Source organism: Cyprinodon variegatus, unplaced genomic scaffold (assembly GCF_000732505.1).
Source record: "Cyprinodon variegatus isolate N-32 unplaced genomic scaffold, C_variegatus-1.0 Scaffold94, whole genome shotgun sequence".
NCBI classification, from domain to species: domain Eukaryota; kingdom Metazoa; phylum Chordata; class Actinopteri; order Cyprinodontiformes; family Cyprinodontidae; genus Cyprinodon; species Cyprinodon variegatus.
In genome coordinates this window covers 1453745-1478559 of record NW_015150547.1, presented here as the reverse complement: position 1 = coordinate 1478559, position 24815 = coordinate 1453745, and the positions used below count along the sequence as shown (strand labels likewise).

Sequence of the window (24815 nt, the reverse complement as noted above, 5' to 3'; positions counted from 1 at the left end):
GGAAGCCAAAAAAACAGAAAAAATTACATTCAGACCATGAATAAATATATACATATTGAGAGAAATCAAAAACCTTTTTTGGGGTCCTTTCTACGTGTATTTAGTTCAGATTAAATCAAACTTGATGTCTCAAAATCCAAAAAGAATGATTTACATAATCAAATCAATAATTTTATCTAGTTTAGAGTGAAAAGCGCATGTTACAGTTTTTTCAGTGTATAGTGTTTTGTTGTCCTGTTAATTGGAGACTTCATTTTCCCCTCAGCTGTCAGGGCACAAAGCAAATGTTTAGAGTAGCTCAGACACAAAGAGGTGTTCATCATGTTTATTGCTGTGCGCACTGCCGCTGGCTTTGGGCGCAGACTGTGCGCAGATCCAGCAGCCGCTCTGTGCGCGGCTCAGCATCCCACCCCTCCTCCTTCTCCTCCTCCTCCTTCTTAACGGCCGCAACCATCTGCCGCCTCTTTTTGTAATTTCTAACCCAGCAGATTATTTCCCTCAGACGTCCACTTGCACTTGTCACAACCCCAAAAACATCTCTCCGCGGAGCAGCTGCGCAGAGGAGCCGCTCTCCCTGCAGCGCGCATGCAGACCGGCAGCGGACGCAGACTGCTGGATCTTAAAGACGGATTTAATTAAGCGCCGGATAACGAACGGCAAGTCTACAGCCTTCGGTCGGGGAGGGAGGGGAGGCAGGCAACGGTTTAGCAGATCTTGGAAACCCTGGGTGAGGTGAGGGGAGGGAGGGAGGAGCGGAGAATGAGCTATTCTTGTACCAGCAGAGGCAACAGCCAGGACCCATCAAGCGCTAATCCAACCAGAGCAACCGGAGGGACCGACGGCGGAACGCAAAGCACCGGCAACGGGAGCCCGAAGCAACCGGCGGCGATGAAAGTGAAGAAAGGCTCCAACTCCATGGACGTGGAGGTGCCGGTGACCACGGAGGAGGAGCTGCTTGGGAGGACGGCGATCACTCCGGAGGATGTTCTGGGCTTGCAGAAGATCACAGAGAGTAAGTCCACGGCTGCTGGTGCGTGGGAAGGGAGGACAAAGGTGCTGGAAATGTGACAGACCCTGTATGACTCATGCATCACGTCATTGTTTTGTCCTTTTATTTATGTAATCCACAGGGCCCGCATAACGCATACAAAACCCCTCATTAATCGCCCTTTGCTTTATTGCCTAAAACCAAAGTGAACCTTTAACTTGGTAGAAGTGAAGCTTAGCCAAAAAACTAAGAAGTACAGTAAGGATATAATGCGTCTCACAGGTAACCCTGGTTTATGCATGACTCACTGCATCTAGACATCTAACCCATGAACAGGTTTGTCAGGTTAAAGTCAATAAATTCAGTGCATTTTATCTGGATTTTATGCACTCCACCAACACAAAGTTGTTTACAAACTAAAAGCAAATTGCCATACACTTAAAAATATATTTGTTCTTATTTAAGGCTGCATGGTACTACAACATGGAAATATGGACTGAAGCCACTGCAGGATATTTTTAATATGGTCCATTATAAATAAAGCAAATTTTCTAAGATAAACATACAACTAACAAGCAGTGTGGTACTAACACTCAAGGCTTTGACAGTTGTGTCATAATCAGTGGTGTCAAAAGTACACACATTTGTTACTTAAGAAGAAGTATAGATGCCGCAGTTTAAAAACACTGAGCAAGGGATTCATCTGCACAACAGTCCAAGTATCAACTTGACCTCTTTACTCAAGTTAAAGTGAAAAAGTATTTGCTCCAAAAACTGCTTAAAGTATAAAAGTATAAAGTAACCTTTAACAAAAAAAACAACCAGATTCCACTATAGGAATTGAAAGCTCAATTTTTCGATTATTTCGAAAAAATAAAATAAAAATTTCAGATAGGGCCAAGGATAAGGGAGGTCTTGTTGGTGTCCGTCACCGTCTCCCGATACGCTCTCACCTGTGTCCGACCTTTCAGACATTTCAACATCTTTTTCTGAATCGGACATCGTGGCATGGCATAGATAATTCACGTTTGCAGTTTGAAGAACACCTGCTTGCTTCTGATGATTTCCTTTAGCTAACCAATGAGTGTTTGCGTTATGTGACTCATCCAATTACACAAGTTTTCACTAGATGCGGATGGCGCCAATGATCTGCATTGGATGACATGAAATAAATATTTATAAACATTAAACCGAAGCCAAGAGTAACAAGTAACGTTTGTTTTTAAAATGTAACGAATAGAAAGTACAGATACTTGTGTGAAAATATAATGAGTAGAAGTCAGAAGTAGGAAGAAAAAAGTAATGGACTAAAGTATAGATACCTAAAAAGTGTACTTACGTACAATAATGTAGTATTTCTACTTCGTTACTTGACACCTCTGGTTATAATGATGTTTAGCTCTAATCTGAACATTAGCCATTAAAGCACACTGGTAGCCTAATGTCTTGTTCTGCTAAAAGTTCTATTAAGTTTAATCCCCATTCCCTCTAACTTAGAGTATCACTGTCTTTGCAAAAAGGCAAAAAAAAAAAAAAGGAAAACTACCACAGCATCATGCTGCCATCACCATGTATATCAGGGCTGAGAGATTGTCTTGTTTCTACTTATTGAGTAGGACATGAGGAAACAAAGGATCCAGGCTTACAACGTTTTAACTTTTGATTTTCAAACATTGGCAATAATTATACAAATCTGTCTGTTGCCGTAAAGCTTTGAGTAACAGATATACCACAATAGACTGCATATTGTCACAAAAAACATAAACAACCAATCAAACTGTTGCACTGGATTAGAGCAGTAAGCTGTGAATGAGATTAACTTGCTGCAAATATTAGACATAGTTTTGCAGTGTTGATTTTCCTCCAAACAAAGCAGTGATTGTTTTTATAGAGTTGGCAGTTTGGACATAGTTCAGCTATATGTTATGTGACAAAACACATCAAAGTATTGGGTCCCGAGATACAAGGTATATGAATACCTTATAACACACAATTTGAATAAAGACGGCTGACTTGGTTCACAAAGTTATGCTTGTGCATATCTAGTTAAGTTGAAATATACCAAATATTATGCCACATAAAACAAACATGTAAAAGGCTGTAAGCAGAGTTTCATTTGGGGGCCCACTTCCAGTTCATCATGATTATTTTTACAACTTGAAGGATTTTCTTGGGAAGCAAAGTTTTGTCTACAATAAATACAGAATAAATTCTTAATATCTTCTAAAACAGTGCATATGTAATTTGTTCCTAAACAGAAATGGTCTAATTAGCATTGAGTATGGCTGTCTATGTAATTTATCTGTTTTAGAGGTTTTCCATAGTATGAGCGCAGATGGTGAATTTGTGGATTCACAGACAAACAAAAGCTCCAACATTATAACAGAGAGAAGAAGAACATATTGGGGGGTTACCTCTGTTTATTTCAAAATTTCAAAACATTATCTTTTTAGTTTTATTCTGGTTTGTTTCAGTCAGTTTTGCTTATTCATGTAGGACTAATTTACAAGTAATAACCTCAAACAGATCCAATACCGTCCACTCATATTGGTCCTTATTACAATACAGCACAAAAAAATTCAGTGTATAATGCCAACCAGTGCAATATTTCTACTTTAAGACGGCAACTCCATTGTTTTTGGTCAATAACTTTGCAGCTAAATGTCATTCACTGCAATCATTTGGCGACCGTAGAAAGGAAATACTTAAAGTGAGCTTAGAATATGAGTGTAGGGCATCCAGGACAGTAGGGGGCGCTAAACAGGTGGAAAGTTGACTTTTTAAACCAGCTTTCCTCTTTTCGGTCATACTAAATGACATTGATTTTCCTTCTGCTGATGTGTTCTTGTTTTTAAGAAACTTTTGCAATCACAGGTGGGTAATCCAGGTGCAAAAAATTCAAAACCCTGCCTTGTTTACGTTCATCACTGCACCGTATGATTATCTCCCAGTCTGTGATAATAAGCTAAACATACTAATGGTTTGAAATAATCTCTGTACAGAGTTTCTACTTTATGAATCGAGACTATCCACCTCTGTCCGCATTTAATAAATCTAGATTGAAAGCAGTTATATAGCCAGAAAATATTAAATTGTCTCATTTGCCAGAAAAATACTGGTCTTAAAGAACAAAAGTTGCAGGAGTTAAAGATTGTGTTGTATTTAGCTAAACTCAAAATTAAACCAAATAGCTGATAGAAATAGAATAGAATATTTTATGTCCCCACAGGATCAATATAGTTGTCAAATAACTGCACTTAGTTATTTATAAATAAACTTGATCTTATCACTCAGTTTCTTTCACTAATTTTAAATGATAAACTCTGTTCTTTAATTAAGCCACACTTTAATCTGCTGGAAGCTGCTGGAAAGCTCTTATGTAGACAAGAACACCTACATGTAAGTTAGCTAACAGGTGGCAGCAGGACATTTGCCTATTTAAAGGCTGCTTACACAACCTGGTTACAGAGCCTTATAGCATACAATCACACTGTGAGATTTGCTTGTGCTTTTTCTAAAAGGCATTTGTACATTTCAGCTCAACAGCTCTGCTTATTCTTTGGCAAACATATTTATTTTATTTCTTTTTCTGGCCCAAAATGTAAGAGTGAGTATCAAGAAAAAACACACACACAGGTTTCTTCTCTTTCCTGTATTTCTACTTGTTCCTTCATATATTTACAGACCAAACAGCAAGATAATGTTCTGATGATTTATCCTTGCTTCACTAATACAATCCCAGCTTACTCAGCCTGTCCTAAGGGAAATGCACAAAATGTTTGTTATCCTCTATAATCTGGGTGCTACTAAAAAACATAAGCGGCTATGAGTAAAGTAGTAATCAAATTTAAAACAGATCCGTAATGGTCTTAAAAAGTCCCACTTTCCTGTCGTCTGGCATCATCACTTGGAAGCAAGAGAAGGTATGTGTGAATCACCACGGCAACACGGATACACGCTTGAGTCGCTACAGCAACGTGAAGCATCTCCCTCCTGGTTACAGCCAGCAGAGCGTGCATCTCTGTTCTCCCACACACTTCCTGTTTCTGTCCTGTTTCACAATGGAGTCGTTCACTGATGAAACAGCGATGCACCCCATCATCACATGTCTGACATCAATATTAGCGGTTTAACAAAGCAGGAAGCAAACCTTAGCTCTTCCCTTAAAAGCTGCTGGAGCCTCACTCTTGTTTTGTTGCTGCCACAAATCCTCAAGTGGCTGAAATTGACTCTCACTGAAGTGTCACAATAGCAGTCGGAGAAGCGAAGACTGAAAACAAACCTTAGTCAGAGAAATGTGTTTGAACGGCTTTGCTCTGTTTCTGAGAACAGTCTGAAAAGTCATTTTAAAACAGCTTTAAGCTGCTTTATCTGCTTTTCTCACCTGATCTATCCTCTAATTAAGCCAAGTTGTTAGAATTAAGTTGGATTTAGCAAAGAGAGTGTAGATTTCCAGTCAGAAGACAGCTTAATATTAACTGAAGTCATATAAACACATTTGTATTTACTAGACTATGATTATAGCTAGGGCTGCAACTAACGATTATTTTGAAAATCGATTAATCTCTCGATTATTTTTTCGGTTAATAACCAGATAGCTAAAGGTTCCTTAAGGAAGATTTTTTATGAAATTAAACCAGGTGAAACTAAAACTTTTCCACTTGAGGATTTCTGGATAGAGTTTATTGACAGGCAAAACATTTATTTGATTTTAAATGGTAAATGTTTATATTTTTTTTACAATTTTGATATAATTACTGCTCTAAGTGGGCCGTTCTGTCAGCTAAAAGTATATTTTACAGTCTCTATACTCTAGTTAACAATTAATGATACTAAATTAGTTGACGATTATTTCAGTAATCGATTAATCAGGATTAGTCTGATTAATTGTTTCAGCCCTAATTATAGCACGGTATTCAACTTAAATCCTTTGCACCAAAAACATTCTCTGGCAGAAGGGTCCTTTGGGTAAACTGTTAAAAAGTGATGTTAGTAAAGGAACACTATTTTCTTTATATTATAAGAGTCTCTATTCCTGTCTGTACTTTGTATTATCTGTGATAATGATTCTGGACCTGTATTCATCAAGCATCATGGTTTAAAGACCAGTGTAGTCTCTAATAGGATCTGTTTTTTACAACACGTGATTAGGTTCTCCTCTCAGATAAAGTATCTGTACAAAATAATTAAAAAAAAATTTTTTACTTGTAAAATCGGTGATGTTAAAATCTAAAATACTCTTCAGATTTCAGGTTGCACTGGTTGATAAAACGTAGAAACATTTATACCTCTTTTTTTTTATCATAAATTATAATCACCCAATTATATGATATTGACACAAAGAAAATATTCTAAAAAAACAGGTTTTCTACTAGTTTTTTATCTTCATTTTATTGCAAGTTTTAATTATCTGGATGTTACAAATGAGAAGAAAAATATGGCTTAGAACAAACTAATCCCAAATATTCTACTATATATTTGTCAAACACAATCTTACACACCCTCCTACACTCGAACTTTCTTTCTTTTTATGTCTGTCATATTTAGATTTGTTTTGAATTGAAGTTTTATTAAACTGTTGGTGAGTTTACTGTTTTATATTGTCTGACTTTAGCTTTCTAACTGTGAAAACAGTTGACCTGAAAATGTGTGAGTTTTTTTTTTTCTTGGTTTCTAAATATCATTATGATGAAATATTTGACTTGATGCTTTTTATTGTTTCATTATGCTGCTCACTAAAGTGAAAAGTTTAAGGAAAAAAAAACAAAAAACGCATAAGTACATAAAATACCAACCAAATAGAAAGTACACCATGGGTGGGGATAGTAAAGTTATTTCCTCATCTGTTGTGCACAAACTGAAGTCCTAGAAAATATTTCTATCGAGGATTTTGAATATTTTGCAGCACTGATGGTAAAAAAGTTTATTGGCCTTGAGCTTCACAAAGATTGTCATTAACCTTTAAGCAAAATTAGAATCAAAACTTCTTTTTTTAGTTGCAGTTTTTGCCTAGTTATAGAGGAATCAAAGGCTGGTGGACCTTTATATTTACAGCTTTGAATATTTTAAGGGCGTTGTCTTCTTTGCAATTGATTTGTTGTCAAATGCTCTCCAGAAGAAAGAGATAAAGATTTTAGATTATTATTATGCGTGCTATCACAGATTTACTCTTCCCCCTCCCAATCTAGAATAATCCTGTCCGCGTTTCCCTAGAGTACATTCTAACTTATGTTAGATTGTTTAAAAACAAATAGAAAACAGCAAACAGAAAAAAAAATACTTTACCAGACATGTGAACTAAACTTGAGCTCTGTGTTGTACTATTACTCTGAGAAAAGTGCTGGAAATATCTTTAGAATTGACTGTAAAAAAGAAAGGATGTTATGTGTGTGTTGGTAGTGAAGAATCCAAATGCAAGCTGATTGGCAGCAGAGTTCTTTAGTAGATTAGTAAGAGAACTTTCTGAGGAAATCACTGGAAAATGGGTTAAAAAAACAGGCAGCAATAAAAAAAGAGTAGTAAAATGTAAGAATCACGTAAGATGAGTATCTGGGAGCTTAAATGCCAGTAAAGGAGTGATTGATTCCAATGGCACCATTTTTTTTTTTAGAGAAAATGTGGACCAGCTGTGTCAAAATGAAAGTGGAGGTGAGGGAGGAAGACTAATTAACACAAATATAGCTAAAGTGATACAAGAAAAAAGGGGAAATTTTGAGGTCTAACAGAAACAATTCTAAATGTTAAAAGAACAGATCTCACAGATTATCTTAGGAAGTCAACACAAAGGGGTGAATTAATATAATAATAGAGGAAAACTAAGAGAAAGGCAAACCAAAATTGTAAATACCTATGGATCACTATAGTGGAAATGTGAAATGGAAATTTCATGCAAACCCTGCTGTTAATTATTAGATCAGACACACCTCCCACATGCTGACATTGCTGCATGTTTTTGCCTGTTTTTGTTTTACTAAAATCTCAGAAGAATTTTCTATCAGACAGCAACACTCTTCTGTCATAACATGTAAAACATATTATCAGTGCATTATTGATAAATAGAAAACAACAACAAGGCTTCAAATAAGTGGTTGGGTAATTCCATGGAAAGTGTAAAGATTGGACCTCTGAATTTAGAGGTTTTTGATCATAACCTTTTTTGCTTTTTTTTTAGTTTCATAGCCTGTAGAACATGTAACACTTGTAATAAAACATATTTTTGGGGTGGATATGCTATGGTTAACAGAAAGGATTTTGAAGGAAAAAATTACCAAAAATGTTCTTAAAGAAAAAGTATTGTTTGGACTTCTCTTCTTCAAACTCTTGAATGATGTCACTTCATGTTAGTAATGTCACTTCTAAGAAGTGTATTGCATTTTGCCGCAAAATAACATTGGTGTGACGGGGTGGAATATGACATTGATGGACATAGAAAAATCATGCTATTTCAATAAAAAATATGACATTTTAATATAATTTACACATTTCCTATTAAGAGGAAAGTATTTCTAACCATAACAACAAAACCTTTTTGAGATTTATTTCATATTTCTTAAGTTTTACATTACACGAATGAGAAAAATGGTTAGAGCGGACGTGAGAAAATGATTGCAGTTTAACATAAAAAGTTATAAATGTGCAAAATATATATTTATTATTCCATTTTATTTGACCTCATGCTACCAACTAAACTTGAATCAATGGCTTTAGACACTTAAAGTATTACTGACAGTTTTATTATGCTTCCTATTCCTCTTTGAATGTTATAGACCCAAACTTAACAGTTTTCATGGAATGACCCGGTCAGCATTGAAATACTTAAATGTTTTTTTAAAAATGGATTTTTAATGCACAGATAAGACATGCATGTTTTTCTTCCGCTTTCTTAAGGGATTTATTAACTCCTCCTAAAGCAGTAATTGAGTTTTATTTTGTATAAAGGGTAGATCAGGAAGTCCAGATGAAGACACCATAAAAGAACAAAACCAGTCTGAATTTAAAATCTTTTTCCTTCAGAGTTTGCTGAACTGCATAGTTTCCTGCGAGTCTTGTTAGTGGTTTCTTCTATAAATCTAACCGAAATAAATGTACAATGTTTTTCCATGACTCTAATAAAAGCATCACCTTGAATTTATAGAACAATTTTTAAGATAAGCTTCATATTAAAAATATATGTGGCTTTAGCTTTAGATTTCAATAACTAATTTGAGAAGACTTAGATTAGAATCACGTTTGATTAAATTAGCCAGCAACAGCAGAACCTTCCAGTAACACCATTCTATGGCTGAACTGGGACACACTAAACTAGATCCCATTATCAGTGTCAGCTGTTATTTCTGCCAGCAGGCATGTTGAGTTTATAAGCCTTTAATATGGTTTCATGTGCCTGGAAGGTTCCTCGGCCCTGTGATGTCCCAGCATAGATTTGCTGTTTGGACTGAATCTGTTTTTTAGATCATAGAGCTGGTTATTAGTAGAGTAGCACAATAAAACCACTATTTTTTTAATGATTTAGTTACTCTAATATCAACTTTATATTATCATTCTGAAGTTAACATGTTCTCCTTGTGAATCTGGGTTTCCTCTCTTACTGTTGAGTTATCAGCCTCTTTTAATTACCCTTAAAAATGAATGTGTGAGTGCATAATTGATGGTTCTGTATTTTTTGTCTTCCCCTTTGATGGACTGGTAATAACCTACTGGCCACTGGAGATAGGAACAGCCCCCCCCCCCCTGAACCCGCATGGTTGAGTGGGTAGAAACAATGGATGGTAGGAGGGATAAAACAGTGTTTACTCCAGGGTGATTCTATTAATGTAGCTTTTGTAGCTGTAGTGCGTTAAAGCGCTCCTTAATTTTGCAATGCTTTGACTGATGTCTTTTGATATGAATTAAAACATTTTATTTACTGTATACATTTTTTGGACCTGTCTGTGGAATCCACATTCTAAACTTGCCCAATAAAAGCAACTTAATTAGCAATGAATGATTCCTGGCAGTGCATGACCTTGTCATGGTGAAGGTTGTATTTTTAGGTAATAATTTAATGTAATGATTTAAATGTAATGTTTAAATCTGCAGGAGTCTATGCTCATACGGTACTTATTATAGCTCAATCTTAATTCTTTGCAACTTCCTGCATTTGGTTGGAAATTTTGTATATGTGAGGCCATATTGTCCTGTTTGTGTTGAAAGCTTGCCCTTTTCTAAAAGAGTGCTGTAAACATTGGAGTTAATATTGGACCACTTTGATGATACTAGGGCTGCTAAATTATCTCCCTTTTTAATACAACACATTATATTTTGCTTTATTTTTCTCCAAATATGATATTGTCAATTATAAACAAGAATACCTACTGAGTTGAGTTTAAGAATTAAACTGTTTGCAGGGCAGCTGTAATTGAGGGATGTGTTTTTTTTTTCCTTGTATTTTTGCAAACCTCTGTAGGAATTACATTTGTTTTATAATTAGGCCTATTTTTTTTCCTCAACTTGAAAGACGGGCAGCTGAAATAGATTCTTACGAACAAATTATCTCTCTCATTGGAGAATACTACTGTCCATTTAGAATTCATATATCCTTAACATTCCCAAAGATTTTAGATGCAAAAGCTCAAAGTAAACGCTGACGTGTTTCACATCTACCTTTGTTTGTCATTTTGTAAATTGCAGTCACAGTAGCAGATTTTAGAATTTTTGGAAAAATCTTAATAATTTTTTTTTTAATTGCATTATAAGATGTTTAGCCAGATGTAAAAATGCAATAACAGAAAGATTGATATAGCATTTTCCTCACCACTTTCTTTTTTTGCAGCATTCCTTTAATTCTCTCCAAAATGTTTACATCTATGTTAAATGTAATCGAATAAACCTGTGAAATTTTATCAGACCGCCCACATTTATTATTGACAAGCAATGTTTAAATAGATTACTTTTGATATATTAAACCCACGTGAATACCGCCCACAGGCAAAACTTTGTGAATGCCATCTTGTAGTCATTTATATATAATGTATTATATTTTGCTGCTGTAAATAAAATGAACAGCAGAAGATGGGAGTAGGGTGTGCTTGTAAAAGATAAAATGCTGGTTAAGATCAACAGTAAGTCTTGACCAACAGCTGAATCATTCCGAATTTGAAGAAGTGGTTTACCGGCCAGCTTCCTGTTTCCATCTGCAGAGTAAACACCCAACAGCTCATCTCTGACTGCTCATAGTCACATTAGTGTCATACATTTTGACTGTAGTGGCCGGGGCAGTTGCCTTCACGCTTTGAAATCCAATTCTGAACACACAAAAAGACAGAGAGGCCTGCTGAGAGCTGGGTGGACCTGTTTCCTGTCACAGCCCCGAGGAGTACAAGCAGTGAAAAACTGCAGCTCTCTTCATTGGCTTTCAGCCGCAGGTTGTCCTTGGATGGCTGTGAGGAACAGATCCGAGGTCACAGACTGGGTGTAGTTCACAGCTGATGGTTCAGGCTTTTATGTGCACACATAATACAACCTCTGAGGCATGTTCATAAATTCACACTCACAAAATAAACTAATTATCTCCTATTCAGCCCTGTTATCGCCATGGGATTTTATCTGGTGGTGCACAGATGACTATAAGCACTAAGTTAACAGAAGGGAGAACACAGAAACAGATGTGCCTCAATCAGCACGTATGCAGCATTATAGAAGCTGGGGAGGTATTAAATCGACGTATCCTCTATTGTTTATTTTAGATAAAACTATTTGGTTTCAATTTAGTTAAATCCGTCTAATAATCCAGAAAGTGGATAATATTGACAATTTCTAATTTACCCATTTTTTTCTACTGCTGAGGTTGCTGATGTTATATATAAAAAAATGTATATATGTTGTATAATTAAGCTTTTTAGGTGTTAATACAATCTCAAAATCATAGTTCTTTACCAGTTGATTTTTGGTGATTCCTCAGTTCTACATTTTCTCACATTTTATTCAAGCTTTATAGTAATTACTTTACAGTTTACTTAGTGTTTTGGGGGCAGTTTTTATTGGTCGTTTGCATGCTTGTTTCTCTCAAACAAAACTTGTAATAAAGCAATTTTAGCTGCAGGTAATTGTATTGATTATATTATTTGGAGTGCTGCTTTTCATTGTTGTTAACTACTGTTATCATTTAGCCAGCACACAAAGAGCCTGAGGCTGTCATGATGTTTCATAATTCTGACCCAAAAATGCAGAAAACCGAACAGAGAGTCCAGGTCAAAGGTTTAACAGGTTTTATTGAAGAAGTAAACAGGGGGAGAAGTGTTGCTCAGAACATTGCTCAACCGGAACTGCAAAGTGTGGGGAAGACAAAGTGGTTAGTTCAGGCTCAGTGGGGAATTTGACTCGTGAAACTTTGGTTTTAGTTGCCGACTCACGTTTCCAGTGAAGTTGTTGTGTCCTTGACTCCAGTCTGTGTGCTTTGGTTCCAGTGTCTGTCTGATTCGGTGGAGGGCGGAACAGGTTTTACCCAGAATGCGGTTGATTGTTGGAGAACGGAGATACTGACTGCCACTCAGATTTCCTGCGGGACTTGAATGGGTCGTTGTGGAGAATAATCCCTTTCTCAGTGAGAAGCTCAAACGATCTCTTGGGGATAGTGGATCCAAACCTTCTGTTTGAATCCCAGCTCAGTTTGAAGCTCAGTTTATCCTTCCAGGGTGTGAAGGTCTGAGAGATCCAGTTAGCAGGACAACTTCCTGCCAAGAGGCAAAGACAAAACAAAGTTAAACTCAGGTTGACAAAAAACTCAGGTTGACTCAGGAAAGTCAGCTTGGCTCTGACGACGAAGTAGTAGCAGTCAGCAGCTTAAGAACACTCCGTTTAACGAGGAAACCATCCGCAGGTGTGTGAGGAGGCGGACCAGAACCAGGCGCCTCCTGGTGGATGAAGGTAGACAAACACAGAAACACAGACACAAAACAGGAGGCCTGACAGAGGCCTAAACCCCTTCAGAAGAAGGTTGCTTTCATGTACAGGTTATCTACTTTTTATGCATTTTCTTATTCAATACAATTAAAAAAGTTCTCTCTGAATGTTAAGGCCTTATTTTACGAAATGACGCCTGTTTTATGCAACAAAGTGAGAGAATATTTTTATTTGATAAGAAAATAATCCCTTTTTGGGCTTTTTCCCCCCGTCCTCAATATAAGAATATACTAATTTAAAAATCCCTGTTTCCTGTCTTGAGACATAACAGCTTATTTTGTCACAGGTGTATGACACTGTGTACCAAAAGGGAATTATAGTACACACCTTCTCTGTTAGTTTTATTACTGTTGTGACTCCCAGCTGGATTTTCTTCTGTTTATAAAGGTCTGTATATAGGATATGGATGTTTTGATTAGTTTCAGGTGTTGGAGGGACTAAACTGTCCCTGACCTCTGCATTGGTGGGAATTGCTGGATGATGTTATAAACTGAAGATGAACTGTGGAAAAGCAAATCCAATCAATAGGGAGCAATAAAGACCAAATAGTTACGGCTAGATTTATTGGACAAAAGTTTTTATCAATAACAGCAGCATGCATGTCAGTACCGTCCATCAAGCATCACAGTGGCTTTAACCATAGGCTTAGCCGTTCCACATACTGTATTGATTAAAATAAAATAAAAAGTGCTTGCAGATAATGAATTTTAAACTGGCTTTTGCCTCTTATATTAGCAATTAGCTTGATCATGTTGGTTAATGCAGCAGTCTGTCTGTATTTCTTTAAGAATATAGACCTTTAACGTAGCTCTGAGTTCCTTGAACGTGAAATTAAGAAATTTAGAGTAAAAAAACAAACATTTAACAAGTTTCCTGTCCTCTCTACCTCTTCCTGTTATTTGAGGAAGTCTTGCTTCTCACTCTCATGTTTTCTGTGCTGGATCACTAATGTTTCAGCTCCCAGCACAGACCTATATCTGTTAGTAATACACCCGACGTTCATATGCTAGCAAGAAATTTTGAAGCACAGGATGAATTAAGAACTGCAGGTCTTTAAAATGAAAGGATCACCACAAAACGTGTTGTTTTTGCTAGATACAAGGTTTCTGACAGCACAATTTAAGCACAATTTTTGAAACTATTGGCTATTTTTCTAAAATTCTTCTCACAAATAAGAAAACCTTTCGCCAAATCAGTAGGACATTGAAGCTGTCTTGCAAAAGCTAATAAACCTTAAAGGAATAGTACACCCAAAACATGATTAGCCTTCATTTTCTACTCACCCCCATGCTGAACAACACTCTGGAGTACTTTTTTGATATCTCAAATGCATCTGGAGATCTGGGAGGCTTCTTGCTGTCTGCTGACATTCAAATAATGGAGGTCCATAGCGCCCGAGGCAGAAAGGTCCATAAAAGTCCACAAAAAACTTGTCAATATTCCTCCATACTGCTCGTCCAATGTATTCCAAGTGTCCTGAGTGGGTAGCGTCCATAATTTACTCGAAACAAAGTCATTTAGAATGTTTTTAGAGCATAAACAGTAGTGTATAGGATTTCCTAAAAGCGCGTTCACGAGTCTACGGAAACCGCGGCAGACCAAACCAGATGAAAGTGCGCATTCAGCGTCTGCTCTGCCGATAATGCAAGCATAGAAGAAGAAATGTGCTGTTTACCTTTGCAAAGAAAGAAACAACGAAAGAAAAATGTCTGAGGACTTCAGTGTTGAGGAAGAGCATGAGTTCTTTGCCGAGCTGAATGCGCACTTTCATCTGGTTTGGTCTGCCGCGGTTTCCGTAGACTCGTGAACGAGCTTTTAGGAAATCCTATATACTACTGTTTATGCTCTAAAAATATTCTAAATGACTTCATTTCGAGTAAATTATGGACGCTACCCACTCAGGACACTTGGAATACATTGGACGAGCAGTATGGAGGAATATTGACACGTTTTTGTGGACTTTTATGGACCTTTCTGCCTCGGGCACCATAGACCTCCATTATTTGAATGTCAGCAGACAGCAAGAAGCCTCCTAGATCTCCAGATGCATTTGAGATATCAAAAAAGTACTCCAGAGTGTTGTTCAGCATGGGGGTGAGTAGAAAATGAAGGCTAATCATGTTTTGGGTGTACTATTCCTTTAACTCTTAACTCTTCAAACCTTCGTAAAAATTGTATTTTTGTATCAGACAGTTAATATAAGACATCGTATTATTAAGCGCACAATGTGCCAACTACACACTAATGGTATAAATAAAAACCAAATCTGGCATTTGCTTTCTCTGTGCACAAGGTAGGCTATGTCATTTTTGAGGTCACACTTTTGTCATAGTTCTTTAAACATACAGGGATCCAAACTTCAAGTATTGGTTTTTATTTGCAAACATCGAAACAAACAGAAGTGTTAGTTTTTTTCCCCTATCAAAACATAAAATCACTGAAAAAATAATATGAGTCGACATTGTGTCGTCTCTTTGGATCCGACCACAAGACTTCATCTGCATCACTTGTAATGTCCTCTTGTCCTAAGTACTGGGAAAATATCTCCTGGAATGCCGTATCCAGGCCTAACATGATGTCTGGTCAATATCCCCACATGCCTCTTCCATTGCCTGTAAAAGGGCTGTGCGTTGATGAGGACGATGGTCGTAGACATTCTAGAACTCTTTCATCAAATTCAAGAATGGATAATATGGCGGGAGGTTGGGTGCAGTGAAGAGGGGGTGATGAGTGAACCAGCTGTGGATCAAAGCAGCCCTATGGAAACTAGCATTGTCCCATATGAACCCCAGTCGACCTCAGCAGATGGCCTCTCACACTGAGCCTGGTTCTGCTGGAAGTTTCTTCCTGTTAAAAGAAGGTTTTTCCTCTCCACTGTTGCTACAAGCATGCTTAGTGTGAGGAATTGTATTTGAGTCAATGATTCAATGCAATCAACTGGTTGGAAAGAGGTAGAAAACTCTGAATCAATTTGACTGTATGATCTGGTTGAACTGTAAAGTGCCTTGAGATGACATGTGTTGTGAATTGGTGCTATAGAAATAAACTGAACTGAATTGAATTGAAATATGATGACATATCTGGTCTCCTCTTCCTCCTACTTCTTCATCTCGGCCTTCTCTAATTCTAACTCTTCTTGCTCCCTCCATTGTACTTCAAAGACAGCTTAACTCTGGCTTATTCATAGTGCTTAGGCTGATTGGAATGTGAATTAGTTTTCTAAAATATTTTTTAACATGTTACTGTTTGCCAGACAGTTCGCAAAATAGTGTAAATAATAGCCATATATGTGTGTAGTTTTGCTAGGAGTGTTTTGATAATTTTGGAAATTGAGTGTGAAGCAATGAGTGGTGCTTACAATTCTGCAAAAAGAGTGCTTTGCATTGAATGGAACAAACAGTGGTGAAAAGAGTTGCAAAGCAGTGTTTGTGCTTTTAGTTTTGCAAACTCATTAAATGTTTTTTTTCTATAAGTATTATTAGTTTAAGAAATTGTGCAATAAAAACTATGTTTAGGGTTTAAGCATTTAGAAATAACCCGTAACAGCGGGGTATTGATTTAAACGTCTCCTGAAATGTACATTTGAAACATGTTTGTCTTCAGATGTTTAGTTGCAGATTTTGTCTACTGTCGTACAATTAAAACAATCAGAGACAGGTGGTGTCAGGGTCTGACGTTATTTAGAAGAAAGAGGAAACAGAGAGCTACGGGATAAACTGCTGATTGTGACTTTAGGACAGCTGGTGGGTTGGCTGTCTGGTTAGAGCTGGCATCATTATCAAAAAATAAAAAAATCCCTCTGAAGCCGTTTTCCTCAGTTTTTCTCTAAGCCAGCAGATGTGGATCGCTCCTATGAGCTGACACTGCAGCAAGAAAAACTGCTAAAAATGCAATCGAATGAGAAGAATGAAAACACACCAAACCAACCGAGCAACGAAGTCTTCAAAATAATACATCTACTTTTAGACTGACACTCTTTTATTCTCTCATAACGGAGACCACCAGTTTCAGTCTATTTTTCATGGCTTCTGACATGACCAGAAGCCGTACGGCAACTTCTCCACATGTATGGATGTTACCCTCACACAACAGTGATGTCGGATCAGGCAGGAAGCAGGAAGTGTCTGCTCTGCTGGGGAACTCTAATAAGCAGTGACACTGCCTGGTAAGGGCAGAGAGGATTACAGGAATAAAAATAGCTGACTTCTCTTTCTTACTTACTGTCGCTGTGTTTGTGCTAATGTTGTATCAGTCAGGAAAGGGCTTATGTGAAACGTCACGCCATCATTGTTCATGAACACAGTGCAAAGAAAGAGATTTTCTAAAAGAAAAAACAGATGTTGAAATGACTTTAAACAGGGCAAACGTGACATTTGTAATTTTGATGAATACTTGCCTAATTATGTAAGATTTAAAGTATGGTTGTTGTTTTTTTGCCTTGTTTTTTTTTTTTTTACTTTTTTGCTCAAAGCCTTTTATAGAAAGAAGTAACCTAATCTTCTTTTATATGCAACATTGGTTCCTGTTTCACTTTAAACATCCTTCTCCTGTTTTTCCTCCTGCAGACTATCTATGCAGCCCTGATGAGAATGTTTACAACATCGACTTCACAAGGTTCAAGATCAGAGACATGGAAACGGGCACCGTGCTGTTTGAAATCACCAAACCTCCGTCCACAGGCGAGTCCTTGAGCAGTAGAGGGGACAAGTTTTTATTTTATCCAATTAAAAGCTGCGGTAAACCAAAAAGTGGGACTTTATACTTTATTTTGTTAAAAAAATTCACAACGAACAAAATAGCTTCCATTTGTAAAGTGGATGTATTAGTTTTAAAACTTCTAAAAATATGAATGTGGCTGCACAGTGCAACAGTGGTAAAGACTGCTGCCTTACAGCAACAAGGGTTCGGGTTCGATTCTCGGCCAGGGATCTTTCTGCATGGAGTTAACGGTTCAAAAACATGACTGTTAAGTTAATTGGCTTCTCTAAATTCTCCTTAGGTGTGAGTGTTTGTTTTAATCTTTGTTACCCTATGAAAGACTGGCAACCTGTCCAAGGTGTACCCCGCCTCTTGCCCATTGACAGTTGCAGATAGGCTGGAGATGGGCCCCTCGCGAACTCAGCAGGGATAAGCGTGACAGAAAATGGATTGATGGATCTGAATGTGCCATGCATCTGTGTTCAGCCCCCTTCACCTATAGTAGCTACTCTTAAATAAAATCCAGGGATTAGAGCTTACCTCTATGTACATTTGTAAATGGCTTGGAAACTTGCAATAGAGCATTAGTGAAGCAAAAAATAGTGTTAGGAAATCTATAACCGTACATATCCCAGGCGTTAGAATCCTGTGGTCAATTTTCTTCCTACGTTCAATTCAGTTTATTTATATAGCGCCAATTCACAACACATGTCTTCTCAAGGCACTTTACAGAGATAATTCAACCAAATCATACAGTCACACTGGTTCGAATTTTTCAAACTAAGGAAAACCTGATCAACGACAGACAAGTTTATGAGAAAAGGAAACTGCTAAATAAAGGAAATGTGGTGAAAAAAAATGAGGTTATAGGTCACAAAACATTTGAAAACTAGAAGGAGATTCACCTCCCGGTAGGAGAATGAATCTGAACATGCATGCAGGGATATGTATATTAGATCATTGCATTATCTTACAATGGAATGGCCCAGATTGAGTTCAGACCTTAATTCACTTGCTGAAATTCAGTTCTCAAGAATTGTTTCTGTACACAGTCTAAATAATCAAGTTTGAAATTTATGGTTGTTACATGACAAAATTTATTAAAAGTTCCAGGATATTCACACCTATATAAGACTGTACAAACCTCACAGGGTTTGTTCAGAGTGTCATTATTTAACTGAGCAATTTAATGTTTATTTATTTTTTGTCCATTCCTGGTTCTCATCTTAGATAAAGCAGGAGAGAAGAGGGATATCGACCCTAACGCCGGCCGTTTTGTTCGTTACCAATTTACCTCTGCATTTCTAAGACTGCGCCAGGTTGGAGCTACGTAAGTATAAATGAACATACATACACAGTCTGCAGCAGATTGAGCTGAAAGCTCTGTGATACGTTACCTCTCTCATAAACCTCTCTATTTCCCCACACATCCAGCGTGGAGTTTACAGTCGGAGACATGCCAATAGAAAACTTCCGGATGATTGAGAGACATTATTTCAGGGAGAGGCTGCTCAAGAGCTTTGACTTTGAGTTTGGCTTCTGTATGCCCAGCAGCAAGAATACCTGTGAGCACATCTATGAATTCCCACCTCTGTCAGAGGACATCAGTAAGTCAAACCACGTAAATAATTACAGTTGAAACATGTCAGAGAGTGAAAGATGTGATTGTTATTGAGCTTTCTGTGGAGACTAAAAAAATCACTGAAAACTCTCCTGAATCACTTTGCTGATAAGCTTTCACTTATAAGGAAGCTAAAGGGTTAATCATATTTGTTAGACATAAACAGCAGGGATCAGGGAAGGCTTAGGGTTTGATTTTAATCACATATTACAGAGTCAATAGAATGATTGGAGTTCATCCTGAGAGTAAAAATACTGTGAATAAAATATCTTCATCTTCATGAAATATTATGACATTTTAGTCATCAACCTCATGGGGGCGATAGAGGAACAGATCTGCATAGGAGTCCCTTTGGTCACTTAAAAACAAAAAATAAGACTTATTGTTCAATCATGAATACAATAAAAACTACTGCAAATTATAACATTAATGCTGTTTATATAGTGATAGATAGACAGACAGACAGACAGATATCTCTCTTTATTTTAGACCAAGGCCTGAATCATAAAGCACCTTTTTATAGTTTTACAAGTAAACTGTTATTTAATACACCTAAATTTAATGAAGAATAATTCAGTCTGGATTTTAGAATTCAAAAGGCCTGATTTTTAAAAGGCTGATATGTATTAAAACATCTGCAAACTCATTGGCAAGCTGATCATCAAAGCAGTGGCCATATGTATTGGATGTGTAAATGGAAATTAAACAATGTGAGCTTTGTGCATATATTGCCTCTTTGTTATCCTCATTGTTGTTGTTTTTTCCAATAATCATTATGATCATGTGTCCAACTCTATGGCTTAGACCTTCATCTTCCTTTTATGGCCACTTTCAAACTGCTGGTAGCACACTTAATTTCCTCATTTAAATAGAGTGAACAGAACCGGTTAGCATGTCCTTCTCTCTGTAGATCTGCTGAATATTGACACTTGTTGCCATGATTTTTTTCCTCCAGAAACTCCTCATTTGATTCTTTGAAGATGAGGCCCTTTGTGTTATATATTTAGAAATTTAGCTGATTCAAGTTCAAATTCTGAGGTGGGTAGAGTATCCAAAAATGCTTATTAAGCAGGAGAAGCAATATGTCATTATATTTTTACCGAAGTAAAAGTAAAACCTCTCAATTAAGAGCAAAAAAAGTATTTGATAAAATATTACTTAAATACTGAGTAACTGATTTACTCACACATGATCATACTAACTGATTTAATATTTTTTTCATGATCTTTGAACTGATGACTGGGTTGATTGTTCTTTCCATTCACCTGCCTAGCTCCGCCCAGTTTCTCATTACTGCTCATCTGTGTCACCTGCTCTAGTCTCTATTTAACCGGCCCTGCGCATTCAATCTTGTTCTCATTAAGAGAAGTTACTTGCTAAGAATCAAGTACTTCATTATGTTTTTTTAAAAAGTACAATGCTGTAAATCTATTTCTATTTAAAAAGTTACTCAAGTAAATGTAACTGAGTAAATGGAAATAGATGCTGCTACCCACAGCTGCTAAGTATTACTGTGTCATATTGCTGAATCAAAATGTAGTTATTTAACCACAGCTAAGTAAAGTTTTTTTGGGTTGTTGTTTTTTTTTTCATTTTGCTGAAATTGCCAGATTGTAACAATAGAATAGGATTAGCTGAACTTGCATGGTTAAAAAATCTTTTTTTTAAGTTTGTTTTGTAATGGTTTTTGCAAGCAGATCGCATTTATACTGAGACAATGATGGTGTTCCAGATTAGGAACCAGAATTATTAACAGTGTTGTTTCTGTGCTCACCCACAGTCAGAGAGATGGTTCTCCACCCATATGAGACACAGTCAGACAGCTTCTACTTTGTGGACAATAAGCTGGTGATGCACAACAAGGCAGACTACTCCTACAGCGGCGGGACGTAGAGACGGCGCCTCCTCTACAGAAGACAGGCGGATTTATGGACCAACCTGTGGGACAATCAGAGGATAGTGTTGGCTCCAACATCCTGTTTTTCTTTCTGTCTTTATGTCTTTCTCCTGTTGAGACGACTCCATCCAGGAGCAGATAGGTCTGTGATGATCTGACAGTGTGTTTGTGTGCATGCGGCATAGAGAAACGCGTGTGAAGGAGAAGCATACACACAAACACACAGACGGACTCAGGCACGGGCATCGCTGTAACAAAGTGTGTTCGTAACATGGTTAACCAGCAAAAAAATAATGCTTACAATTCAGATGGTTTTTAGCCACGTCATTAAATGAAAAATTCAAATGCTGATATAAACTTTTTTATTATTACTATTAAGATAGCTAATGTAAAAAATTACAGGGCCTTGTAAAAGTATTTATTACGCTTAAACTTTTTCTGATTTTGTCACAGAAGGTGGAGATTTTATGGTGGCAGAATTCTTTGCCAATAACTCAAGCTCAGATTTAATGGAGAGTATCTGTGAAAAGCAATTTCCAGTTTTGTATTAGACTCCATATTGGAACTGGTTCCAGACTTTGTGTAGAGCCACTCAAGGTTGTGGTTTGATTTATAGCTCATGCTGAAGGGCGAACCACCTCCCAGATCTCCGATCCAACTTAGAATCAACTTTATCTTCCCTGTCCTTACTGAACAAAAACATTCCCACTACAATAATGTTTCATCATGAGCCAAACAATCCTGGTGAAAACCTCATGCAGTGGGTAAAAAAATCGCTTTAAAACTCTTCCTTGGACTTTAATCTATTTATTTCATTTTTATTTATTGATAGTTTTGCACGATCACATGAGATCCAAATAAAAGTGGACCAAATACTTTTACAAGGCACTTTAAGAACAAATCTAACATTTCTCAATGTGTGTTTTTTAGATTGTCAGTAACAGTTTTTTTTGGATGGAAAAAAGTTATTATTTGAGTGATTTTTAATTTCTAATTGTGTATGAGCCTGTCTCCTGCTGTTTTGTATGATTGTGTGTCTTTCTCCCTTTGTAGAAGGTAGTTTAAAGCATGAACACCGCTCTGGAAAATAAAGAATATTTTTAAGTGTCAGCAATGTTCTAATCTGCTTTGCAAAGGTCAAGTAGATTTCCAGACACTGTTAGGTCATTTCCTCCACAGCAGGCTGTAATTTGTTCTAAATTTATCAGACTTGTGTGCCGTCTCATCCTGCTCCCAGTTTAATTGTCGACTGCGTTGACCTATACGTAATGCTGTATTTGCTAAAAGTGAAGCATTTTTACAGTGAAACTCATAAAGAGGAACTGGTCTGATCTGATCAGAAACGCACTTTGTCATCTGCACTTGGCTTGGTACTTTTCCAGCCTTGTGTCACTTCATGGAGGTCAAGAATTTAAACTTCAATTTTGTCAAAGTATAACACAAATTATAGCAAAAAGTTAATTAGTTTCTGTAGTGCTTGTCCCTGATTTCTCTTTTTCCAGATCTCTGCCTCATACTTGATTCCAGTGTTTTCATTTAGATAGATCTATCCATTTTGTCCTGCTTAGTCAATTTCGCGATGGGGACTGTACCTATCTCCGTCAGTCTATGGGAGAGAGTCTGGGTACACCCTCGAAAGGGTCGCCAGTCTGTCACAGGGCAACACAGAGATGTACAACCATGCACACACTCACACCTAAGGACAATTTAGAGAAGCCAATTAACCTAACAGTCATGTTTTTGGACTGTGAAAGGAAACCGGAGTACCCAGAGAGATCCCACACATGTACTAGGAGAACATGCAGAAAGACCATGGGACCGGAATCAAACCCAGAAGCTTCTTGGACATATGCCAGTGATAAATGATCACCTGCTGTTTGAAGGAAATGAATGACTGAATATCCATCATGAGTTGCCTCTAAACTGTAACATGCATACTTTAATCAAAGGTATCCAAATAAGTTCAATCTTTGGAAGGTGGATTGTCGTTTTTACATCAGTTCTGTTATGTGCACTGGATATTCTGTTTAGTTGGTGTCATTGGACATTTTTAAATACTTTAGATTATTTTTTAATCCTCTGAGCCAGATGTGTGAAGAGCTAGAACCGGTTGGAAGGAAACCAGCTGTGTCTTCAGATACTTTTCGATAACAGATTTATTTTTGTGTGATTCTGATTAGTTTTTCATTGTCATTTCTGGTTTATAGTTGCACGAAAAAAGACTGGAGAGAAAACAGGCGGGATTCGATTGAGGATTTAACTGATTGACTTGAATGTTTTGTTGAAAAATGTTCCATAAATATACTGAGTAGATTTTTAAATAAATTATTGTGGATTGTACAAATTATTTTGACCTCATTCCAGATGTTGGTGGGACTTTAGAATTGAAAAATAAAGATTTATGGGACTTTTTGCATTGTCCTGTCTCTTTGATCATTGAATAAACAAAGCAGATAAAATGTATGTGTTAATTTATGAACAAAGCATTAAAGCTCATACAAAAGCATCTTAAATCTTAACTTTCTATGAATAATTGAATGTGTTTAAGTATTATTTTGAAAGAGAGGAAGAAAGTTTATTATGTTAAATTCAGACAGATAACTTAATCCCATTCCAAGCCCACATTTATTTTCTCGGAAAAACTATATCTAATATAAAAAAGCAAACATAGGGAATATTTGGTACATAAATGTCAAGTTTTTGGATCATATTGCTGGGGAAGACTGTTGACATCACTTCCTCAAGCCTCAAGTTGTCATCACCAAATAATTTTGCTGTTTTAAAGCATATTTGCCTTATTTGAATTTAATCCTCTTCCTTATATGTAATGTGACTCTCAGAAGACTATGGAGAAAGTTCAGTAAGCTAATTTTTAATGACTGAAGGACAGGAGTGCATGTAGTTGAAAATGGTGCCAGGGAGGAGCAAGTAGGATCTGGGTGTTGGTTTTGGTGTTTTTAATCCAAGAGCTATGATGGTATTGAATTGTGGACAGGCTCCTACAGAGAGCAAGATGAAGAGGAGGTTTGAAGTCTGCAAGTCATAGAGCCTTTGGATCCAGGGGTCTTCAGATAGAATGGGTCAGCCAGGTGAGGATTCAGAAAATCCAGGGTGAGGTTTCTTCAAGGAAATCACAAAGAAAAAAGTTTACATACACTAGGTCTCAAAATTAAAGTGTTGGCCTAGTGGTTGGAGTAGTGTGCTTGTGCTCTGAGAAGGTTACAACTATGCGGTTCAATCCCCACAGCCTCCACTCTGGGTTCCTAAGTAAAACCCTTTACCCCACACTGCTCCCCGGGCGCCACAAAATGGCAGCCCACTGCTCCCAAAATCGATGGGTCAAATGCAGAGAGTGAATTTCCCCATTGTGGGACAATAAAGGGATTAACTAAAACAAACTCTTAAAGGGGAATGCCGTTTTTTTCACACTGGGCCTTTGATTTTACGTTATTATATCATGTTCTCCTCACCCATATAAGTTTTGTGTCATTTGGAGCCGTTTTGAAAATTTTCTGTTCAGTTCAGTTTGTGCCTTCAAGTCGTTGCCCATAGGAAGACGTTACTTGAATATAACCTAACGGAATATCTTCAAAACAGCTCCAAACGACACAAGACTTATATGGGTGAGCAGAACATGATGTAATAACGTAAAATCAAGGGCCAAATGTAAA

At 37.1% G+C, this 24815-nt stretch overlaps 1 protein-coding gene across 2 annotated transcripts; it reads left to right on the top strand.

Moving 5' to 3' along the window:
* Positions 1 to 388: 388 nt before the first annotated feature.
* LOC107084158 (protein unc-119 homolog A-like) lies at positions 389 to 23584 on the top strand. 2 transcript variants are annotated; one of them, XM_015373862.1, is made up of 6 exons: positions 391 to 656; positions 783 to 1012; positions 17494 to 17607; positions 18857 to 18956; positions 19061 to 19233; positions 21028 to 23584. In XM_015373862.1, exons 2-6 carry the CDS (start codon positions 889 to 891, stop codon positions 21138 to 21140), a joined length of 624 nt encoding a protein of 207 aa, XP_015229348.1. In that variant the 5' UTR covers positions 391 to 656; positions 783 to 888; the 3' UTR covers positions 21141 to 23584. The 2 variants fall into 2 exon arrangements, with proteins under 2 accessions (XP_015229347.1, XP_015229348.1); XM_015373861.1 differs by having other exon boundaries at positions 389 to 1012.
* The last annotated feature ends 1231 nt before the right edge of the window (positions 23585 to 24815 follow it).

Bases quoted from the DNA above. Each gene is read 5' to 3' on its own strand.
- LOC107084158 (XM_015373861.1), top strand. From the start codon at position 760: ATGAGCTATTCTTGTACCAGCAGAGGCAACAGCCAGGACCCATCAAGC. The intron at 17,608-18,856 runs GCGAGTCCTTGA...TTCTCATCTTAG, and splicing joins CACCAAACCTCCGTCCACAG to ATAAAGCAGGAGAGAAGAGG. The intron at 19,234-21,027 runs GTAAGTCAAACC...GCTCACCCACAG, and splicing joins ACCTCTGTCAGAGGACATCA to TCAGAGAGATGGTTCTCCAC.